The sequence below is a fragment of the Eufriesea mexicana genome, unplaced genomic scaffold (assembly GCF_001483705.2).
Source record: "Eufriesea mexicana isolate 0111107269 unplaced genomic scaffold, ASM148370v2 scaffold598, whole genome shotgun sequence".
Lineage (NCBI taxonomy): Eukaryota > Metazoa > Arthropoda > Insecta > Hymenoptera > Apidae > Eufriesea > Eufriesea mexicana.
Window position 1 is genome coordinate 382,361 of NW_016908752.1, and position 19,141 is coordinate 401,501.

Below are 19,141 nucleotides of genomic sequence, written 5' to 3' on the forward strand. Positions count from 1 at the left end.
CTTCGAAAGAATCCAGTAAATATGTATATATGTACATATTAGAGATAAATTTTCGAACAAAATTCAATTTCCGTTACAAAATTATTTAGATCATATAACAGGACATTGAAAGCGAGTGCCGCCCTATACACATGTATACGCCTAGTCTGCTTTTCTTCTGACCGATTACCTTTCCCACGGCGGCTTACAGGAACATAACCGCGTTTATATTACAGTCTGTCGTGCGCATTTAGTCACAGGCGAGCGTGCACATACACGGGTAAACTTAACATACGGTTCGCTATGAGAAATTCTCATTGCGAGGGCGATTGTCTGTTGCAATCGTAAAACATCGGCACTGATCCAGTTTGAAAATCAAATGTGTGGAATCTCTATCTATGATTAGATCGATGAAATAATTTTTATTACGATACGCGCTTATTACGCGTTTGTTGCCATTCGAATCAAGTTTCGTTTAATTAGTGCAGACATATTTATGTAACTAAAAGTATTACCATCTTTGCAATTCTGATAGCGATTGTGTCTTTTTAATGTTTATATGTATGCCTTGAAAGTATGATATCTATATTATGGGAACAAAAACGATACAAGTTCATTACTAGATTAGGTTTATATGTACATGAATTTACAATGTTACACTTGACTTTGGCAATGTCAATTGCTATTAGAACGTTAATTTTCAAATACCTATAAAACCAAAGTTGTAATTACAAACCTTTTTATGTTATCTGATAACATGTTCAACAGAGGAACGCAATTAAAAATAACAGTTATGATGTATTCTAACCTTTTTGATCTACCCTACTTAGAATAACAATATACATAGATGCATGTAAGCATTATCTAATTGCATTGGTTTATAAATGTACTGCAAATATGTATAAATGTAATAATTTATATGCTGCTTTAATGCATGGTAAATATGATAATAAAGTTGAAATTATACGATAAATTATGATATTATATTTTATCAAATACATTTTTATCGATCAATTATTTTATTTTTTATTTAAAAACTTAATTTTTTTTATAAAATTTGATTTTTTATAATGTTATATTTAACTTTCATTTTATCGATTTATCTCTTTGTAACTATTCGTGAAATTAATATTATTTACTTTATTGATAGTACTTATTAATCTATTTATACATTTTTTAATTTCTAAGTTGTCATAAATGTATAAAGATAAATTACTTATAATAGCCACAAATATAGGTTTGTATAGCGAGCACGTTAACGTAATATTATGTATGTCCTAAATCTGGATGTATATAAATAGAACATGTGTCATTTCTTGTATTCATTGCCACGATTTGTTTTGTTTGTTGATTATATTCCAGTTTAGTCATATTTTCAAACGGTGGTCCAAGCTTGGTAACCTGGTGATTTGCTCTCGAATTTCTTACATTCACCGTATTGCGCTCACCTAAGCGTACGGAACGTCGTGCTTTCCTTTCGATCAACTTCTTTGCTATGTACCACGTATCTTATACCACTGCTTTATATGTATTTATATAAATTCTATAAATTATTCTTTAAAATGCTGTAAACAGATATAGTAAGAAAAAAGTAAATTACAAACATTTCTTGTTATTAATATTTCCAAACCCCTTTCGATCTTTTTCTTAATAATTGTTTTAATTAAAAAAAGTTTAAATGTCAATTTGTACATTTTAAATAATATTACATTATAATTATATTTATGAGCAATCATGACGTATATAATTAGTTAGCTTTTTAAATATTTAACGTGATTTTGCTATGTCTAACTTAATATAATATTTCAATACTAAAATATTAGCAATTTTATATTTTATCGATTACATGCATTAAAAATTTATTTTATTTGTATATTTTGTAAATAATTGCAATCGCTCTTTTATTTAACTTTTTCTCAAGAAACAATTTCAGTAGATACTAATTACTACTACATAATATAAAAATTGTCTAATATTTATTAGACAAATTAAAAAATATTAAAAATTATTATTTAAAAATATTTCAACATATTCGAATTTCAAAATATTTCAAAATATAACATAATATTTATGAATAGCGATTATAGTTTAACAATTATTATGCAATTTATTTGTTAATACTATTGTAAATAAATCGTTAAATTAAATATAAAATTTGATCGGTATTCAATAATTCTACTATTAAACTTTCTTTTTCACACTGTGCCTTTCGAATGATACGAATATGATGTTACTACAGATCAATATGAGCGATTTGACCTAGCAATATTGCTATTTGGGGTGTAACTCAATAGTAGTATAAATAACAATGTCGGTAAGATCGACGTACATTAATGTCTTTGTTTTCTGCATTTTGTGTACCCATGATGTGCACTTAGAAACAGTTCGTCGCGGAAAAGTGGTAACAACCCCACCTGGTTTGCTCGGGTGCGGCCTTTCCCCTTCGTCTATAAAGCCACTAGGAATCCACTTCTGCCGAACATTCACTCGGCGCTTCGTCACTCATTTGTTCACCATGTGGCTGCTTATCCTCGCAGGTGAGTGTGCTACAGCATGCTTTTCATGGAACAAGGACGAGTATTTTGGTGCTCATTCTGGCTTGTGACTATTATTGCGTTTTTGTGAAAACTATTTTAAAACTTCATTTAAAAAAAAAAAAAAGAAAGATAAGAAAAAAGAGAACAACACAGTGTATACGTGCTACGAGATCGATACTTAATTATGTGTGACTTTTATGATTTATCGGGTATTCAATTTGTCGGCTATACAATATATGTAAGTGCATTTGAAATTTTGGGGTGTGATAAAGAATTTTATTTAAAGAAACATTCAATAAATTTATTACCTTCAAAATTTGTTGTAGGTATAATTTGTATGTTCGTGATAAATGTATTTTATTTAAAAAATGTTCAGTAAATTTGTTTCAAAAATTGCACTTTAGATATTTTCATTGTAGGTATAGTTCGTAATTCTCACTGGGGTAAGATAACGAATATAAAATGTAATAAAATTATAGAAGTATTTTATAGAAATTTGTATCGGCGCCGTAATTTTCTTGCTTTTTGCATTACTTTCTATTATATGTAGGATGTAATATTTTTAACAAGTAGACAATTATTGTTTGCGCGTATGAAATATGTTCCTGCAAAGATAGATTTTATATCTGCATAATTTGTATTTTCAATTAATTGTTGAGGAAACGTTGCATCGAGCTATATCGATACAGACGGATCTTTAAAATTAAGAACATGCAGGAACACTTTCCTTGATTCCCCGGATAAACCGCGCACGTACAGTATTGCATTCGTATTAGAAACTTGCTTCTCAAACAACTTGGTTCACTTTCGCATTTCCAATTACACAAACATGCACGTTGTTCATCAGGAGAGATTAAAGCTTTATTTCCACTATATACTTTTCTTGCCACTTTTGAATAAATTCATTATTTCGAAATTTTATGAAAAATAGAGTAATTTGCATAAATATAACGTTTGTCATAAAAATTTGTTTGTGGCTATTGCTTATCGTGCTTGGAAATAGCATTAAAATATTTGTACAATTATGTATAGTTTATGGTAAAAATGCTGAATTTTTAAAGGATATAAGAAGACAAAGTAGGCTTACAAAACAAATTGAATTTAAATTTATAACATTATTTAAGTATTTGTTGACAAATTTCAGTATAATTATAAAAATCACGTGCAGCTATAGTATAACTGTAAATAATTAATTAGAGATTCTTGTTAGTCTCATTTAAAAATTCAACCTTTGCTTCTAGGAAAATGTTGTAATACATCATTTTAATTAAAAATATTCTAAGTTATCTATACATATTTGCAACAATTGTTTCATTATACTAAACTTTTATCACGTAGGGGTATACTTTCTCCGTCTACCGTAACATAATAATTGTACTGGTCGTTAGTGAAATCTGTTGTGGGAATAATTTAAAAAAGGAGATGACATTATTGTTATGCGTGTGAATCTAATTAACGAGTTCCAATGCATGTGAAAAATTCTTCTTTAAAACATTGAGGCGTATATTTGCTCTAAATTTTATTATTCTTGCATGATAAATTTAATAACGATAAATTAAATATTTCTTATGTAACCTGACATTACAATGTTAAATCAAATATATTGTAAAATATGTTCTCTATAAATGTAATAGTGACTTATTTTAATTTTATTATATAATCAATACGCATTTCATTAAAAAATTACAGATTAAATTGATTATATTAGGAATAGGTTTGTTTGCACCTCTATGGCTGTTGAACTACTTTTTATTAGAACGAATTATAGCTTCCGGTATATTTTATTGGCTTACTATATAATAATATTAGCATCTCTTTAACTAGTTTTTGAAAATTGTTATTAATATTTAAAATTTGTAAAGGATAAACGTGCAAAAATATGTGGACATCATTTAAAATCAGTACAACTCTTAGCACTAGGAAAACGGGTCACTTGTCCTAGAGGACCCACCACTTACTAGTTTCACATTATTTTCATTCAATCATTTAATGAATATAGTTGAATTATAATACCTGAAACATTAAATATTTTAACTTTAAAACTGGAACTTTATTATTTTTGTGATAAATTTAATTTAGAAATTGACTTGGCAAAATGAATGTGTCAAAAAGTGTAACTTTCTGAAATATAAAAGTTTTTAAATTACATATTATAGTATCAACAATAATCCAATGAGTAAGGGTGATTTTGTTTATGATTTACAAATTGTACGAATTTAAATTTATTTTTCATATTCTCTTTCATGTGACATATGATGTACAAGGAAGACAAAGAGTTAGAATATTAATTAATATTTCTCAATGATACGATACAAATTACAAATTTCTCATAATTACAAAGATGAATGTACATAAGGACCTAAGGATAAGAAGAAGGTCATAGAAAACGAAAATAATATCTGTTACACGTAAAATAAATGTTATTCTACAATATTTTGTACAATGATACGAAAACTCGATTGATCTTTTACTTTCACATTGAGATTTGTAGTTAATCATGTGAAAACGCATAATAATATCTTTTAAATCGCATTCACTAGTAAATGTCCGCCACCTTGCGTTTGAAGCAATCAATCATAATGACACTTTCTATTTCGATCACCCTATGAGAAATCATGTTGAAAAATGTAATAATAAATAAAATTGATTATTTTAATATAAATATTATAAGTAGCACTAATATAAATATTACAAAGGTATTAAATTATCCCACTTTATTCGGTAAACTATTACATATAATAATTACTATATTTTCTGAATTACTTTAAGGTAAATATTAAATACCGTTAAATAGCGTATATAAAAAAATATTAAACAATGTAACTAAAACTCCATGCAATATTGTGCATTTTGTAATAAGCAAATTTAAAAAAATATATTTTATATATTATAATAATATAGTTTGAATTAAATATAAATATCTTATATGTTAAAATTAAAACCAAATTAAAAGTGTTGATTTGTGAAAGTTGCTGATTATTTTATTTTGTATTTTATGTGCGTCGAGTGTCGAAAATGATTTAGTTAATATGAAAACAATAGACAGTTGTATAACACATAGCACGTGGAAGTGAATAGACATGAAGAAATAGATACCGATATTTCAATTTCTGGTCTGTTGGCATGGAGGGTAGAAACGACTACACATGTTCGAATGATTTAAAAGTATGATATTCCGATTTATTTTCTCAAATGTGTAATATCGGGTGTGTATACATCAAATGGTTCAAGATTCAAAATCACAGAGGTAATATCGTGCTCTTCTTTAATATTTTTAAATACATGTTTTTAATAAGAAGTTTTGAAATATTATTTTATAAAATCTAATTATGTATTTAAAGAAAGCTATCTGAAAATAAAAAGAATATTTGTTGGTAAAGTTAAGCTTGAAAAATTGATTTGTTTTTTCTCACATTTAACCGATATTTAAAAGCTTTCTTGAAACTATGTTTTGAAAAGAAGAATTTTTATGACTGAGTTTAATTATTTTTATTTGGAAGAAATCACAGTCTATTACTGTGTTAAATTATTTGAATAATTTTTTATTAAAAGAAATTTTGAGAGTGTAAAGTCGATTAGTCATTATAACGAGAGGTAAGGATGTACAAATTATCTTGGATAAAATGGTTTCATTGACTTTCTAATAAGTCATCGTTTGATTGCATTGACTTCCGGTAAAGGAAGCGAGATTTATGTAAGATGATTATTTTTTATTGCCATATATAGTTAGTATACATGTCTATAAATAAATCTTTAAGAACAATGAATATTAAACAACGATTAACATTAGAACTACCAAACTGGCAAAAATAATCGGTTTCAAATTTTATTTTAAAAATTATAGAAAACAGGTAATTGCTTTTAGCCAAATTAACGTTAACTTTTACATCAATTATAGATATACAATTATAGATATACAGGGCGAATTATATAATTTTGACTCGCCCTTGAAGTTACTTGTAAAATAAAAGAATATAAAAGAATCAGTTGTGGTATAAAAGAATATTTTAAATAAAACTTTTTTGGTATCAAGTAGAAGATATAATAATTAGCATTTTTTATTTTACTTTTTTATCGTGATGTGGTCACCTTGAATTTCTTAACTGTATCTAACATTTGGCTATTCGATTCGAAAGAGTTATTGAGTATTGAGGAATAGAGGAAAAACTACTGAGGACTATAGGGTCAAAGTCGATAATTAAAATTGACTATTATTAACTATAGTCCACGCATTACTGTTAAAAAACTGACCTTCATATCTTGACAAAGAAATGAAGTAACAAATAATTAATAACTAAATCATTTTTACTTGAAAACATTCTTTCATCTAAGGAATTTCAAATAACAGAGTTAAATGACTTACTCTGCGTATACGTATCTATTTTTATCTTCATGATACTATTGGAGTTATTATCTGTGTACTATATTTAGCTACACCTTAGAGGTCAATAATTCTAGTGTTAAATGAATATAATTTCATTGCCTATGCTCTTTTTCTAAGATTTTTTAATTAAGATTTTGTGATTATAGTACACGCCAAAATAATAGCACACTATAATTTTCAGTGTTGAGACCAATGCAATATACATAAATTTTACATATGTGTTCACATAAAATATCGTTTTTTTTTTTTAATAATATAGAAGGATATTAATTACAATTTTAATTGCAAACTTTTTTATAAATTTGACCTCTCTATACAAAAAGTGGTACAGCTGTAAAAAAAAGTAGATCAACGAGGTTTTGTTGTTTGAGAATGGAAAGATTTCTTATGTGTTTCTTTGTACTGAACCCTAATCTAGCTGCAAAAGTTGCCTCTCAAGTCAGGTAGGAAATAAATGAATAAAAAGTATGGATTCTTGTTATATTTATGAAAATATTTTTATTTCCATTATCTTTATTTTCAATATTTATTTCAACAGCATCGTATAGAACCAAGATTTTCCTGTAAAATAAAATTCGATTTATAATGATACGATATTTTGCTGTGAGATATACTTATCGCCTTGAAATTGCTCGAAAAACACTGAAAATTGTGAAATGCTGTACCATTTTGTCGCGTATTGTATATAGATTTATAGAACTATAGAAGAACAAATGTACAGGACGGAAAATAAATAATACTCTGGTAGATATAATTTGAATTTTATTAAGCAATACCATGAATTGTATCCTTATGTAGAGAAAACCAAGAGTTCCTTTCATTTATCCGACAATGGAAAAAACTTGGAACTAACTCTTTGTTCGGGCAAGGCCATGTCCCAGAAATATTTGAAATATCTGCGATTTCTTTCGAATAGCTTCAAAGGAAGCTATTACTTGAAGAGACGGTAACACTGCCTTTTTATAAATAATTTATTTAAACACGCGTAACTTTAGATAAATAAATTTACAATGATATATTCCTAACATGCTTACGCATATGTTCATACGGATATAAAATTACATTCGGGGAAGAATTAATTGAATTAGGGTGACCATGCAAAAACCTATATGCCTATGTCACTTCGGATTGAGAAATCTACGTCAGAAAGTGAAATAAGTGAACATTATATATGTGCACGTTATACGATATCACCTTTCTAACGAGCAAGTTAGCTGGAGTTCCAGTTATATTTGTAGACAATTTAAAAGAGCGTAATTTAATTTCACGTTAAATAAATACCTCGAATTTCTTCCCCTACGATGTTTTCGTTTAATGAAGAGTGCATGATAAATTCTTTGCTAATCAATAGTGACATTGATTAATAGCTGAATTAGGTAATATAAGTTAACAGATGAGCTGTTGAACTTAGCTTTCTATATACTTGAAACTTGGAAATAAATACAGATATTTGCAATAAAAACGAACAATTAGAAATATAATGAAAATATTTATTTTTAGTTATTTGATATTTCAAATAAATATAACATTCGATATAGGGATATTCTGAAAAGTTTTGAATAATTCATCCGCATGCCATGAAATATCGTGAAACGGTGAAAATCAGCGTGTTCTTTTATATTTAATTACATTTCATGTTTATTCGTTGAAAAAGAAAACGAGGAGAGAGTGAGATAAAGAGTGAAAGAAATGCAGTGATCGGTGAGGAAAAATCTAATTAGTGCCTACGTATTGACCACTATAGTTAAAGGAAATAATAGCGTTTCAAAATCGTTTCGAATCGATTCGAAGAAGTTAATCAATGTAAAATAAGTTTCGAGTTCAAATCAAAGGTTAATCGGATACAGCAGGCAGGTCTTTAGACATTACGTTTATATTAAAGTTTAAGAGGTACGAACATTAGAGAAGTAAATTAGCAAAAGTAATACTTACCTACATGATTTAACGACTAGTTCCGGGACGTGTTGATCATGAATCACACTATTTCAAATAGTTTCATTTTGTTTAAACTTTGTTTATTCTTATACTTATAATTATATTATATTAGATATAATATATACTATATTAATATATCATAAACTGATATTATGGTGTTATACTATATATTTGTTACATTCATATATTATTATATTTAGTTACATATTTTTTAAAAGACGTTAGTTGTATATTACATAGAATATAAAGCCAGCGTTTATATGAAATTTCTTTAAAAATTATAATAACATAGTTATAAAAGTACTCATAGCAGTTTGTTCATCGTAAAAATACTCAATTGGTAAAATTATTTTAGATAATTTTGCATATGATATAGGAATTGAAGTTAATAGTTCTCCTTTCGAAACCTATAGTTTTATCCTAATGTTGAATTTATGACAGTTTACACATATTTATTCATATATGTTTTTCATAAATTTAATAAAGAATGTAATTGTTTATAGTAAACTGCGCAACTATTAATATAATTACACGAATATTATATATGCAAATATTTATACCAGATAAAATTTGGAGACTTTTCTAATTTTATGATTACTTAATTGAACAAGCCCTATTAATACATTCATATTACTGTATTTTATGTATTATATCGCTAATTTAATTTAGTAAGTATATTTACCGAGATTCTCCTAAGTTATCGTCAATTCGTATTAAGATCTATTATTAAACCAATGAAAATTCGCAACTTAGTAATTACAGTTGATAATTTCAATCACCCAGTTTTCCTATTATGCAAATTTAAAACAAAACTTTGAATTCATACTCGAATTTCTAAGTTCTTTCCGATAAATTTCTATTTGCATTGTTTCTACTTAGGCATTGCATATTGAATGAGTGCAATCAGCAACATCATTAGAATTTTATAAACGTGGGAGTGTGGAAATGCGAGGCGTTAATTAAATAAGATTTGTTAACCGGAGGTTGTTACTTAACTGTCTTTCAGTTGAAGACGCTCGGCTCATTACTCAACGCGAGCAAATTGCTCGCATCCGCGTAATTTCTTGCGTAATAACAAAGGAAAACAAGAGTCGATGCTCAGGTTTCCTTTTTCTTTCCTAGCCAAAACAAGATTTTCCAGGGGGAAAAACGTTAAGATCGATCTCAGCTGTACGTAAACTGTGGAAACAGTTTGGCAATCTTTTCCCAGCCTAGATACTAGGTCGTGTCCGTGTACGTTTGAGCATGTTCACAACTTTGTGCGAAATAATTACCAAACAAGATAAAAGATTAGACTTTAGAGCTTAACTTGTATTATTCGTTCTCGCATCAAACGGAAAAAGAAAAAAAGATAAAGAATTTTGCTTCATCAACCGCCATTTTGTCTATTGCAGAACACCTTCTTTGTTCTGCGCAAAAATTGGCGATCGATTATTTCATTATTCCTGCAATTCTAGGTTCGTTAATATATTACGTTAGAAAATCATCTTTGCGTGTATTAATTACATTTACTTCCCTAACATGATTCAACGTTCAATTCGAACGGACAATGTCCATTTCAATAATTTACATCTCTCTTACGTATAATACTTACCAAACAATTACGTACATAGTTAAATGCAACACTATACTTTCCAGTTTTTAAACTGTATCGTACATCGTCCTTGTGATTCGATATGCCGAGAAAGTTGATTGTAAAAACTGATATTTCTGGAAGTGAAAAGACGTTCATTATTCTTCTGCGACTTCATTTACCACGAATCAGGGTCTTTTATGAAAAATTTGGACAAAATATACGGAATTGAATGAACAAAAATGAAATTGTTAACATTGATTACTGAAAGTTTTGGAATTCTTTGTGCTTCTAAACTCGTGTTAAGGACATGCAGTATGGTTTGGAACTATAGGCTAATGAAGCAGGTGGGAGGAATGATGAAAGAAAAAATGCAGGTTTTTAACCGTTTGCCAATAAGCAATCCTCGATACATTGACTGCTTCTATGGTATTTCAGTACTTAGGTTCTTAGTAAGAAATTGTATATTGTTTGATATGCAAACTGCACGTCTTCGTTCGTAGACTTAAATTACGATGGCATTTGACAACAAATATTTTTTAAAATTTTGTTACGCATTATTTGTAATGTGTTTGAAATCAAAACAAAGCAACAAATTAAATAATATCATTTTGAACTAAAATAATGTTAATTAATAGATACTACGTCAAATTTATTTTGTATTAGATTCACTTTTTATTTTATGATAGATGTTGAAATTCTTGAAAATTATTCTATAATAGATTGTTTGTCTAAATGTTTAAAATTAAAAGATTTTACACATGTTCACTAAACTTAGGTTTTTTTTTCAGTTATACCTTACCATCTGCTTTGTTGGTTATATATTAATTTTTTGAATAATTAATTATATAGCTAGATTACTAAAACAATGGTATTTCGTCATAATTAATAATAATTATGCACTCACTACAGATATAAAATTAAGTTATTGTAAATATTATGCAGTGTCAGTAAATTAAAGCTTTTAAAATTTTTCGTGTAAAAAGTCAATATTTTTAGTTATTATCCAAATCTAAGTTTTTACTGTGAAAACTTTATCCAAAAAATATTATTTGAACACGTTATTCGATATCTTTAATGTTTAATGGAAAGAAACATTATAAATCGATTTTATTCTGCATTTAATCTGGAAAGAACCTCGAGCAATCGACCTTTCGTAATTTCGCTAAGTAATCCGATACTTGTTTGATGTTATTAGATACGTTCACGGATGTAAATTTACTATAAGAAATCAAACAATTTTTCCTTAGCGGTTGGTAAAATTTAAGTAACAATGGAATAAAACAATGAATGAAAAAAACGTAAAAATGCATAGGTTTATAAGGAATACTCGTGTTTGTTGCAAATAACAATTGTAGCATGTATGTTAAGTAAATAACATTTGTGTAAAGTAGCAATAGGAACGTCGATAATGGGAAAATGAAACTATTAAAAAAACTTTAATGACTAAAAAGCAATGTAGAAAAATTTCAATTTTGTATTTAATTATCTGTAAACAAGAATGATTTTACTTTAATGACGAAGTAATTATGATAGAGAAAGAATTTATTAAGTAATTATGATAGAGAAAGAATCAATTAAGTAATTATGATAGAGAAAGATATTTAAACTACTATTTGTTATTTGCTATTGTTATTTGTTATTTTACCCGTTTATATATCTTTTTTAACTAGCTAATTTTAGATACTTCATTTTTTGATTATTAGAAATATGCCGTTACTTTTATCAAAATTAACTTTTATGGAAATAGGAATATTATTACAAATCGTTATTTTTATACATTATATTATTATGTTACATTACAGATCGATAAATATATTGTTAATATTGAATTACTTATCTGAGTGTGGACTCTTGTTAAAAATAAAGTGTTTGTCTCCAGACAGGCTCAGACAAATGAAATGCTGTTGTATTTTTCAAAATTAATCTTTTGCACTCCAAGTACACCAACAAATGTTAAAAACATAATATTTGATATAAACTAATTTGAAATATAACTAAACAAAAACTTCATTTTGATGAAGTTTTCGAAGAATTCAATTAGTCATTGACAATTAACACGTGTTTCACAGTAGTTCACAACATAGCAATTGCATATTTATTTATACGAGACAATTTAAAATGAAAATTGTTTTAGTAGTGTTCTATAAGAAATAATAGTTTCTGTGTAAATACCTTTTTTTCACTTTGAAGTTATCTATTTTACAATTATGGCAAATAAATCATGGAGAATAAACTATCTTCGTGCTATAGATGTGGATAATGAAGATGATAATTTAGACTTTCATATCCATAATGACGTGGTTACTAGTTTTTGAAATCCACGCATAACGCATTATTCTAATGGTACTATTAAACTTATATTACTTCAGATTACTAAAGAAGTTATGTTATTAGCTCAAATGAATATAAATCGTTTCAAAACAATTTTATGATTATTATTTACATATAATGGTCACGTTTAAAATCTCATATATCAAATTTCGTCAGCAAAAATATGCTACAAATAAATTGAAATACATTTGAATTAATAATATATCAAACAAATTGGAAATTGGAGTAAATACACTGATTAATAAAAATAAAACAAGAAAAGAAAATAACGAATCGCGAATTTTTATATATTCTTCATCTTCTTAGACGCATATATACTGGGCGAATATGCTGATATACCAATGATCCATTCGCCTTAATCAAAGTTAAGTGCACGTGTACTCGGTGAATATTTAAAGTCAATTTTCTCGAAAATGAAGCTTTGAATGAAAAAGTTTTATTCCATTCTTTCGATTAGTTTCTGCATGTAGAATCACCCCCTTCCCGGTTATACTACCGTTGCTTAGACATTGTATATTAAAATTAAAAATAGGACGAAAAGATAACCTCATATACATAAATAAATCAATTTTTTGTATCTCAGAGATGTATCTCAGAAAATAAAGAATATACAAAAATTGATAAATTTTCTAATTTTTGTCAATAAGTATAATTAGTTTAAAAGGTTTAGTAATAAAGGATTAATAGCTAAAAGAAATTCTATCAATTATATTATAAATTTTGCATCCAATTAATCTCAATTAATAGTAAAAAGATGCATTGTTTAATAATTCGTTTATTTCAGCAATAATTATGCATATGCTGTGTAAAATCACTAAGTAATTTTCTTCATTAATAGACACATATGTGTTCTCAATTATACAGGATATCCTATAACAGTTTCGCTTTGTTCCCCTTTTATCTTTTAATCACATGCTTGTAGATATAGTAATACATATATGTATAACAATTTCCATTTCAACTTATAGTTCAACATAATTATGTTTAATAGTCGATATAGTACAGTACATATCTAGAAAGGAAGACCGGTTTGAAGGAACTATTACAAGATTATTATTATTATATTTTTCTGTGAAAAGGGGGAATATGAGAGAAACTTCGTACAAATTTACTTTCACAATTGTTTGACACTGATCGTTAAAAGCAAGGTCAGTATTTTCCACGTAATGGCTATTCAAGTGTAACCACCATTTTATTCGTCTGCAAACAAGTCGAGATACATTCGATTACATTCTGAAACAGTTAAAATTGTTTTATTTCATTGTAAATTATTAACAAGAACGCTTATAGAAAAGATGATAAATTAATCATTTTCACTCAACATGCATTTAGATATTTCAAAAAATCAATTTCTTCTTTACACATTTTTAACACAATATTGTTTAGAATGTTCTTGCAAAATTTATAATGAAAATTTGTAAAAATGTTCGGTATGTGAGGAATGTCTTCATACGTGTTTATAAAATTGCAAGAATGAAAGGAGGATATCGTCAAACTTGAATAAAAATATATTTTATGGGTTTAAAATTGATGATCTATGATAAGATGGAAAATTGTTAATAATCAATAGTAATACAATAATTGATAATATTAATTAGTAATACTACTACAATAATATTTTCCATTTTGTATTTGTTTTTATTACTAACGTATTATTCGTTGTTTAATGAATTCACTGTTACGAGTGAAAACATTTGGTCTATAATTGCTTCCTTTAATTAAGTAGAATTTCATACATTTGACTGATTTAACAATCGAAATCTTTATGAATGAGATTCTTGTTAGGTATACTATGTAAATGAAGTAAAAATATTGTAAAGGATGCAGGGTTCATGAGATTAAATTAATGGAACTATGTCACATAGATACTCTTTTCAGTATGTTTTGTAACATTCATTCACGAATATATTCACCATTCTTTTCACTACGTTTTGTAATATTCATTCGCATGAAAACAAAAGCTGTAGTGGCATTTATTCATAAAAGAAATATATATATATATATATAAATGATAAATTTTTCATATTGAAATTATGTTAAGGTATTCATACTACATATTTAATGCAATTAAAATAATTATATGTATATTCAACATCATTTTTAAACACATATAACAGAGAAATAAAATATTAATATTAATTAAGTATTGATGGAGATTTGGATAATATCACGTTTAATTTTATGTTAATAGATTTTTATGTTTGTATATATAATTATATATTTACACCTGTGAAAACAGATATACAAATGTATGTATAATTCTATATAGAAAATCACATATAATTTTGAACGGAAAAAACAGATAAAAAAAAATATAATATAATAATCAAAAGTAGAAAAAGAGAAATGCACAAATTTTTAGTTAAATCGTGCCAAATAGGCAGTATATTACGAACATATTCTTCTACAAAAATTAATAACGTTTGAATGACACATGTTTCAAAATGAGAGCTCGCGAGATCTGTGTTGCTAATGAGTGCATTTGCAACTCGTACTGAAAAGGTTGAATAGCTGATGACTGAACATTAGGAATGCGAATGCTTGTAGAACTAATAGGAAATAATAAAGTGCTGATGAGAGAAACTTCTAGCTAATAATAAGAATTTAAATTTTAGATGAATGAGATGTGTCTGTATAATTTGTAATACTAAATATTTATATATTTATTTAAAAGGTTATTTCAGTAAACTATTTAATAAAAATAAATTAAATAAACTAAATTCTAAATAAGATAAATATAGATTTAAATCATACCTACTTTCGCTCGTATAATTTAATAAGAAGGTTTGTATAATTTAATAAAAAGTCATCGTTAATCTTCATGAAATTGCATAATAAATTTATATAATGTTTACTATATTCTTTTTATCAGTCTGAGAACTTTATTGTCATATTGTATACATATTATATAACTTTGTTAAAACATGCAAGTGTAAAATGATAGTTGTGTAATAACGTTGTTTTATACAATTTTTAGTATAGAGTTTTATTTGGTATGGAATTTTATTCAAGGTAGAACGACCTACTTTGTAAAACTATTTAAACATTATACGAGTGACAGCATAGAAAATAGTAAACTTGTTCGAAGTTACATTCTTTATTCAAAAATTGTTAAAAAATTAATAATTTCAATTGTAAATTTTCAGAAACTGTTTTTAACGGTGTAGTAATGTTATCTTAATTCTATATCAGCATATTATGGAAGCAAACATAAATTGGAAGTAACTGATTATTCGAGGGCAAAACGAAAAAAATTCAAATCATGAACGTTCAAAGAATCTTAATGTTACAACCATTGCTATTTCATTATTACTATCACAACATCAGCTTTTCACTTGTCCAAAATGATCTTGTACTTAATATAATTATTTATTAAACAAATATTATTATAGTAAACAATATTTATTAATTATTAACTTATTATATTCAGTTATACTTTGTGATATTAAACATTCGCCTCACAAGCAATAAGTTATTACATGTAACTATTGCTTATAAAATTACGAGAAATATTTGTTCATGGTACATTGAATATGAATGTCAATTCAAGTGAAACGAAGCAAATTTAATTAGGGGGAAATAAGTTAACATTATGTATATCTCTGTGAACTTGATAATTTTTGCTCTACATATATTAGTTTGTAACAAAACAAGTTAGTATTGCATAATAAATGAGTATAAAAATTAGCACATATCAGCGTCGTAGAACCACCTGAATTAATAATAAATCTAATAATCTAAATACTAATTATATTCAGAAGTTTAAATTAGTAATAACTTTCAGTTCCTTTTACGTTGTTTCAGTTGCTCAAATTTTTGGCTAAACTGATTTATCGTATTATTATAAAATACAATATACATCATATTAGTTTGTAAATTCTTCACAATTCATTTTTTTGTTATTTATTTGTTATTATTTAATAATATATGTATAAATCGTTATTAGAAAATTAGAAAATTGTTCACACTGTATCTTCATGCAGATTGATGGCAAGTGAAAGAATATGTAAAAATTAATATGACATGACATACAGAATACAAATTATACACCATCTGCACGTGAAAATAGTGTTGCTAATATTGCCGTTAACCTAGTCTTTTCCTTTAAATTAACAATGATGAAAGGTTTTATTAAAGACGTCGAAAGTGAATCTCGTGGGAAAAGTTTCTCAAGAGCGCGTAACTTTCTCTGCGTTAGACTGCTTTCCCAACTCCTTTCCGCCTTCAGACTATGCATTCTCAGTCAAGCAGAACGACATAAAAGTCACCTGCGAATTCGTCTTCCGCAATTCTATTGAATCGCATTCGAAGTAGGTCAGATAATTTTATCTATTTTCTTATAGTTATATGAAATATTATTAAAAAGACCACCAAGTTGTTATCAGATAACTTATTCAATTTTTATTTGAAATAAATGCGAATAAGTGAAATAATTGTATATTTTTCACGAAAACTACAAATCTCTTAAAGTGGTATGGAACATGAGTTACAAATATATATTCTCATATTACGATTACTGTCATTTAATTATCCAGTTAATTGTTAAAAGTGTACAGATATATCGTACGTGTACAAATATGCTCTTTTTTCTGGACATAGATAATTGAAATGTAACTATTTTTATATGAATTATTTTTTAATCATTATAGCTTAAGTATTTAGTTCAAATATTTCGAATGGACTAACAAATAGACAAATGTTGAAGTCTTTGAAGAAAAAATATACTTCAATCGATCATAATACCTTAAACACGATAATACATTTTCCAGACTTAACACAATGTACTTTCATTCATAAATTTACATTATGGTTGCCCACAAAATAATTAAAGTTAGATAATAGATCAAAGAAGGAGATTTCAGATATTGCATTTGAGTACTATCGAACCTCTGCATTTTTCAGGTATATACAAACTCAGAGCATTATGTTTTAGAAGATGTTTAGGAAAACGTAAAAGTACAGTGATAATAGCAGAAAAGTAGAAGTATATTTTTAATAGAAAATCATTTTTAAGCTTTTAAGTTTAAAAAGATAGTTTTGTTCTATTTATTTATTTTTAAATTGTACAATTTAGGTATTGATTTATTCAGAAACGTAGCTTCGTATGAGAAAATATTGCTCTATATTTTTGTCCTATTTTTTCAAGAAAAATTATGCTCTTTCCTGTTACATCACTGATTTCAGTCGCTTTTTGTATGATCAGCACCGTGCAGAAATTTTAGACTAGACGTGCTATAGATTTTGCAATGCCAATCATACATACTTTTGGGAGGCGCTTTCAAATGTTATTACATATACCTTTCTCCGCGGTTCTCATTGCAGTTTCAACTGGTTCGCATATTTTCTGCATGTTCCGGAGTAAATACAGTTTTGATATTTATGATTATTACGAAATATTATAAAATTTGTATAGTATGAGGTAAAACGCGAAAAGAAAACAGTTATAAGGGTGAAAAGTTATATTATTGAAAGAATAAGAAGGGATTATATATATATCTTATAATCTATTGTAATATGTAATACTGTTATTATATGTACATAATGTTATAATATATACATAACTAATATAGAAGTAATACTATAACACGTATGTTATAATCTATTATTATCACTGTCGTTGTTGTTATTATTATTATTATTTAATAATATTATTATACAATAATGTATATATATATTATAATATTATGTTATAAAAATTATATTAAAAATATTATATTACTCTAATGGATTATAATAATTATTTATTTTCGTAATTATCAACGTACACATTGTTTACTATATATGTACTATTAACTTCTTTACATGCAGTAATTAAAAAGTTATTAAAATTGTTAAAATTATTAAAATTATTAAAAACTAACAATGCAATTAAATTATTTGTTTATATTTTAGTATAGTATCGTATATGTGTACAATACTTATTTTTATATGAACTTGCAATGATTTGCATTTTGCAGGTCTTTTAGCGGTTTCCGTAGGTGAGGAGACGGTTTCAAATACGGTAGAAAAAGCGAAAACCTCCTCTGACAATGCACGCGACATTGTTATGTTGGAAATCGATGTCAAGGAACCTGTGAAGAGATCCCCGATTTCAGCCAGTGCCGAATATGGTGCTCCATCCAATCAGTACATTCTTCAATCAGCAGATGGTAGCCAAGAGGTAGCAATTAACTGTCAATAACTTATATTTCTAGCACAACTTCTATATGCTATTATCTACAGTCCACATCACTCACAATAACTTCTAAGTCAATAAATCAATAGTGTCATATTACTATATAGGGTGTTCCACAGTTACAGAACAAACGAACGGAAAATGGGATAATAAAAAAAACATTTTTATCTTGTCAAATTTACCACTTTATATTCGGTAGTTCTTTCCCGTTAGGAGCTCTTCCG

At 26.8% G+C, this 19,141-nt stretch overlaps 1 protein-coding gene across 1 annotated transcript in view; it reads left to right on the forward strand.

The window, feature by feature from the left end:
- The first annotated feature begins 1,713 nt into the window (after positions 1-1,713).
- LOC108545986 (mediator of RNA polymerase II transcription subunit 15) overlaps positions 1,714-19,141 on the forward strand; it is a 22,520-nt gene continuing 5,092 nt past the window's right edge. The window contains 4 exon segments of the mRNA XM_017897884.1: positions 1,714-1,718; positions 2,358-2,400; positions 2,402-2,516; positions 18,700-18,902. Coding sequence (XP_017753373.1) covers positions 1,714-1,718; positions 2,358-2,400; positions 2,402-2,516; positions 18,700-18,902 — 366 coding nt within the window.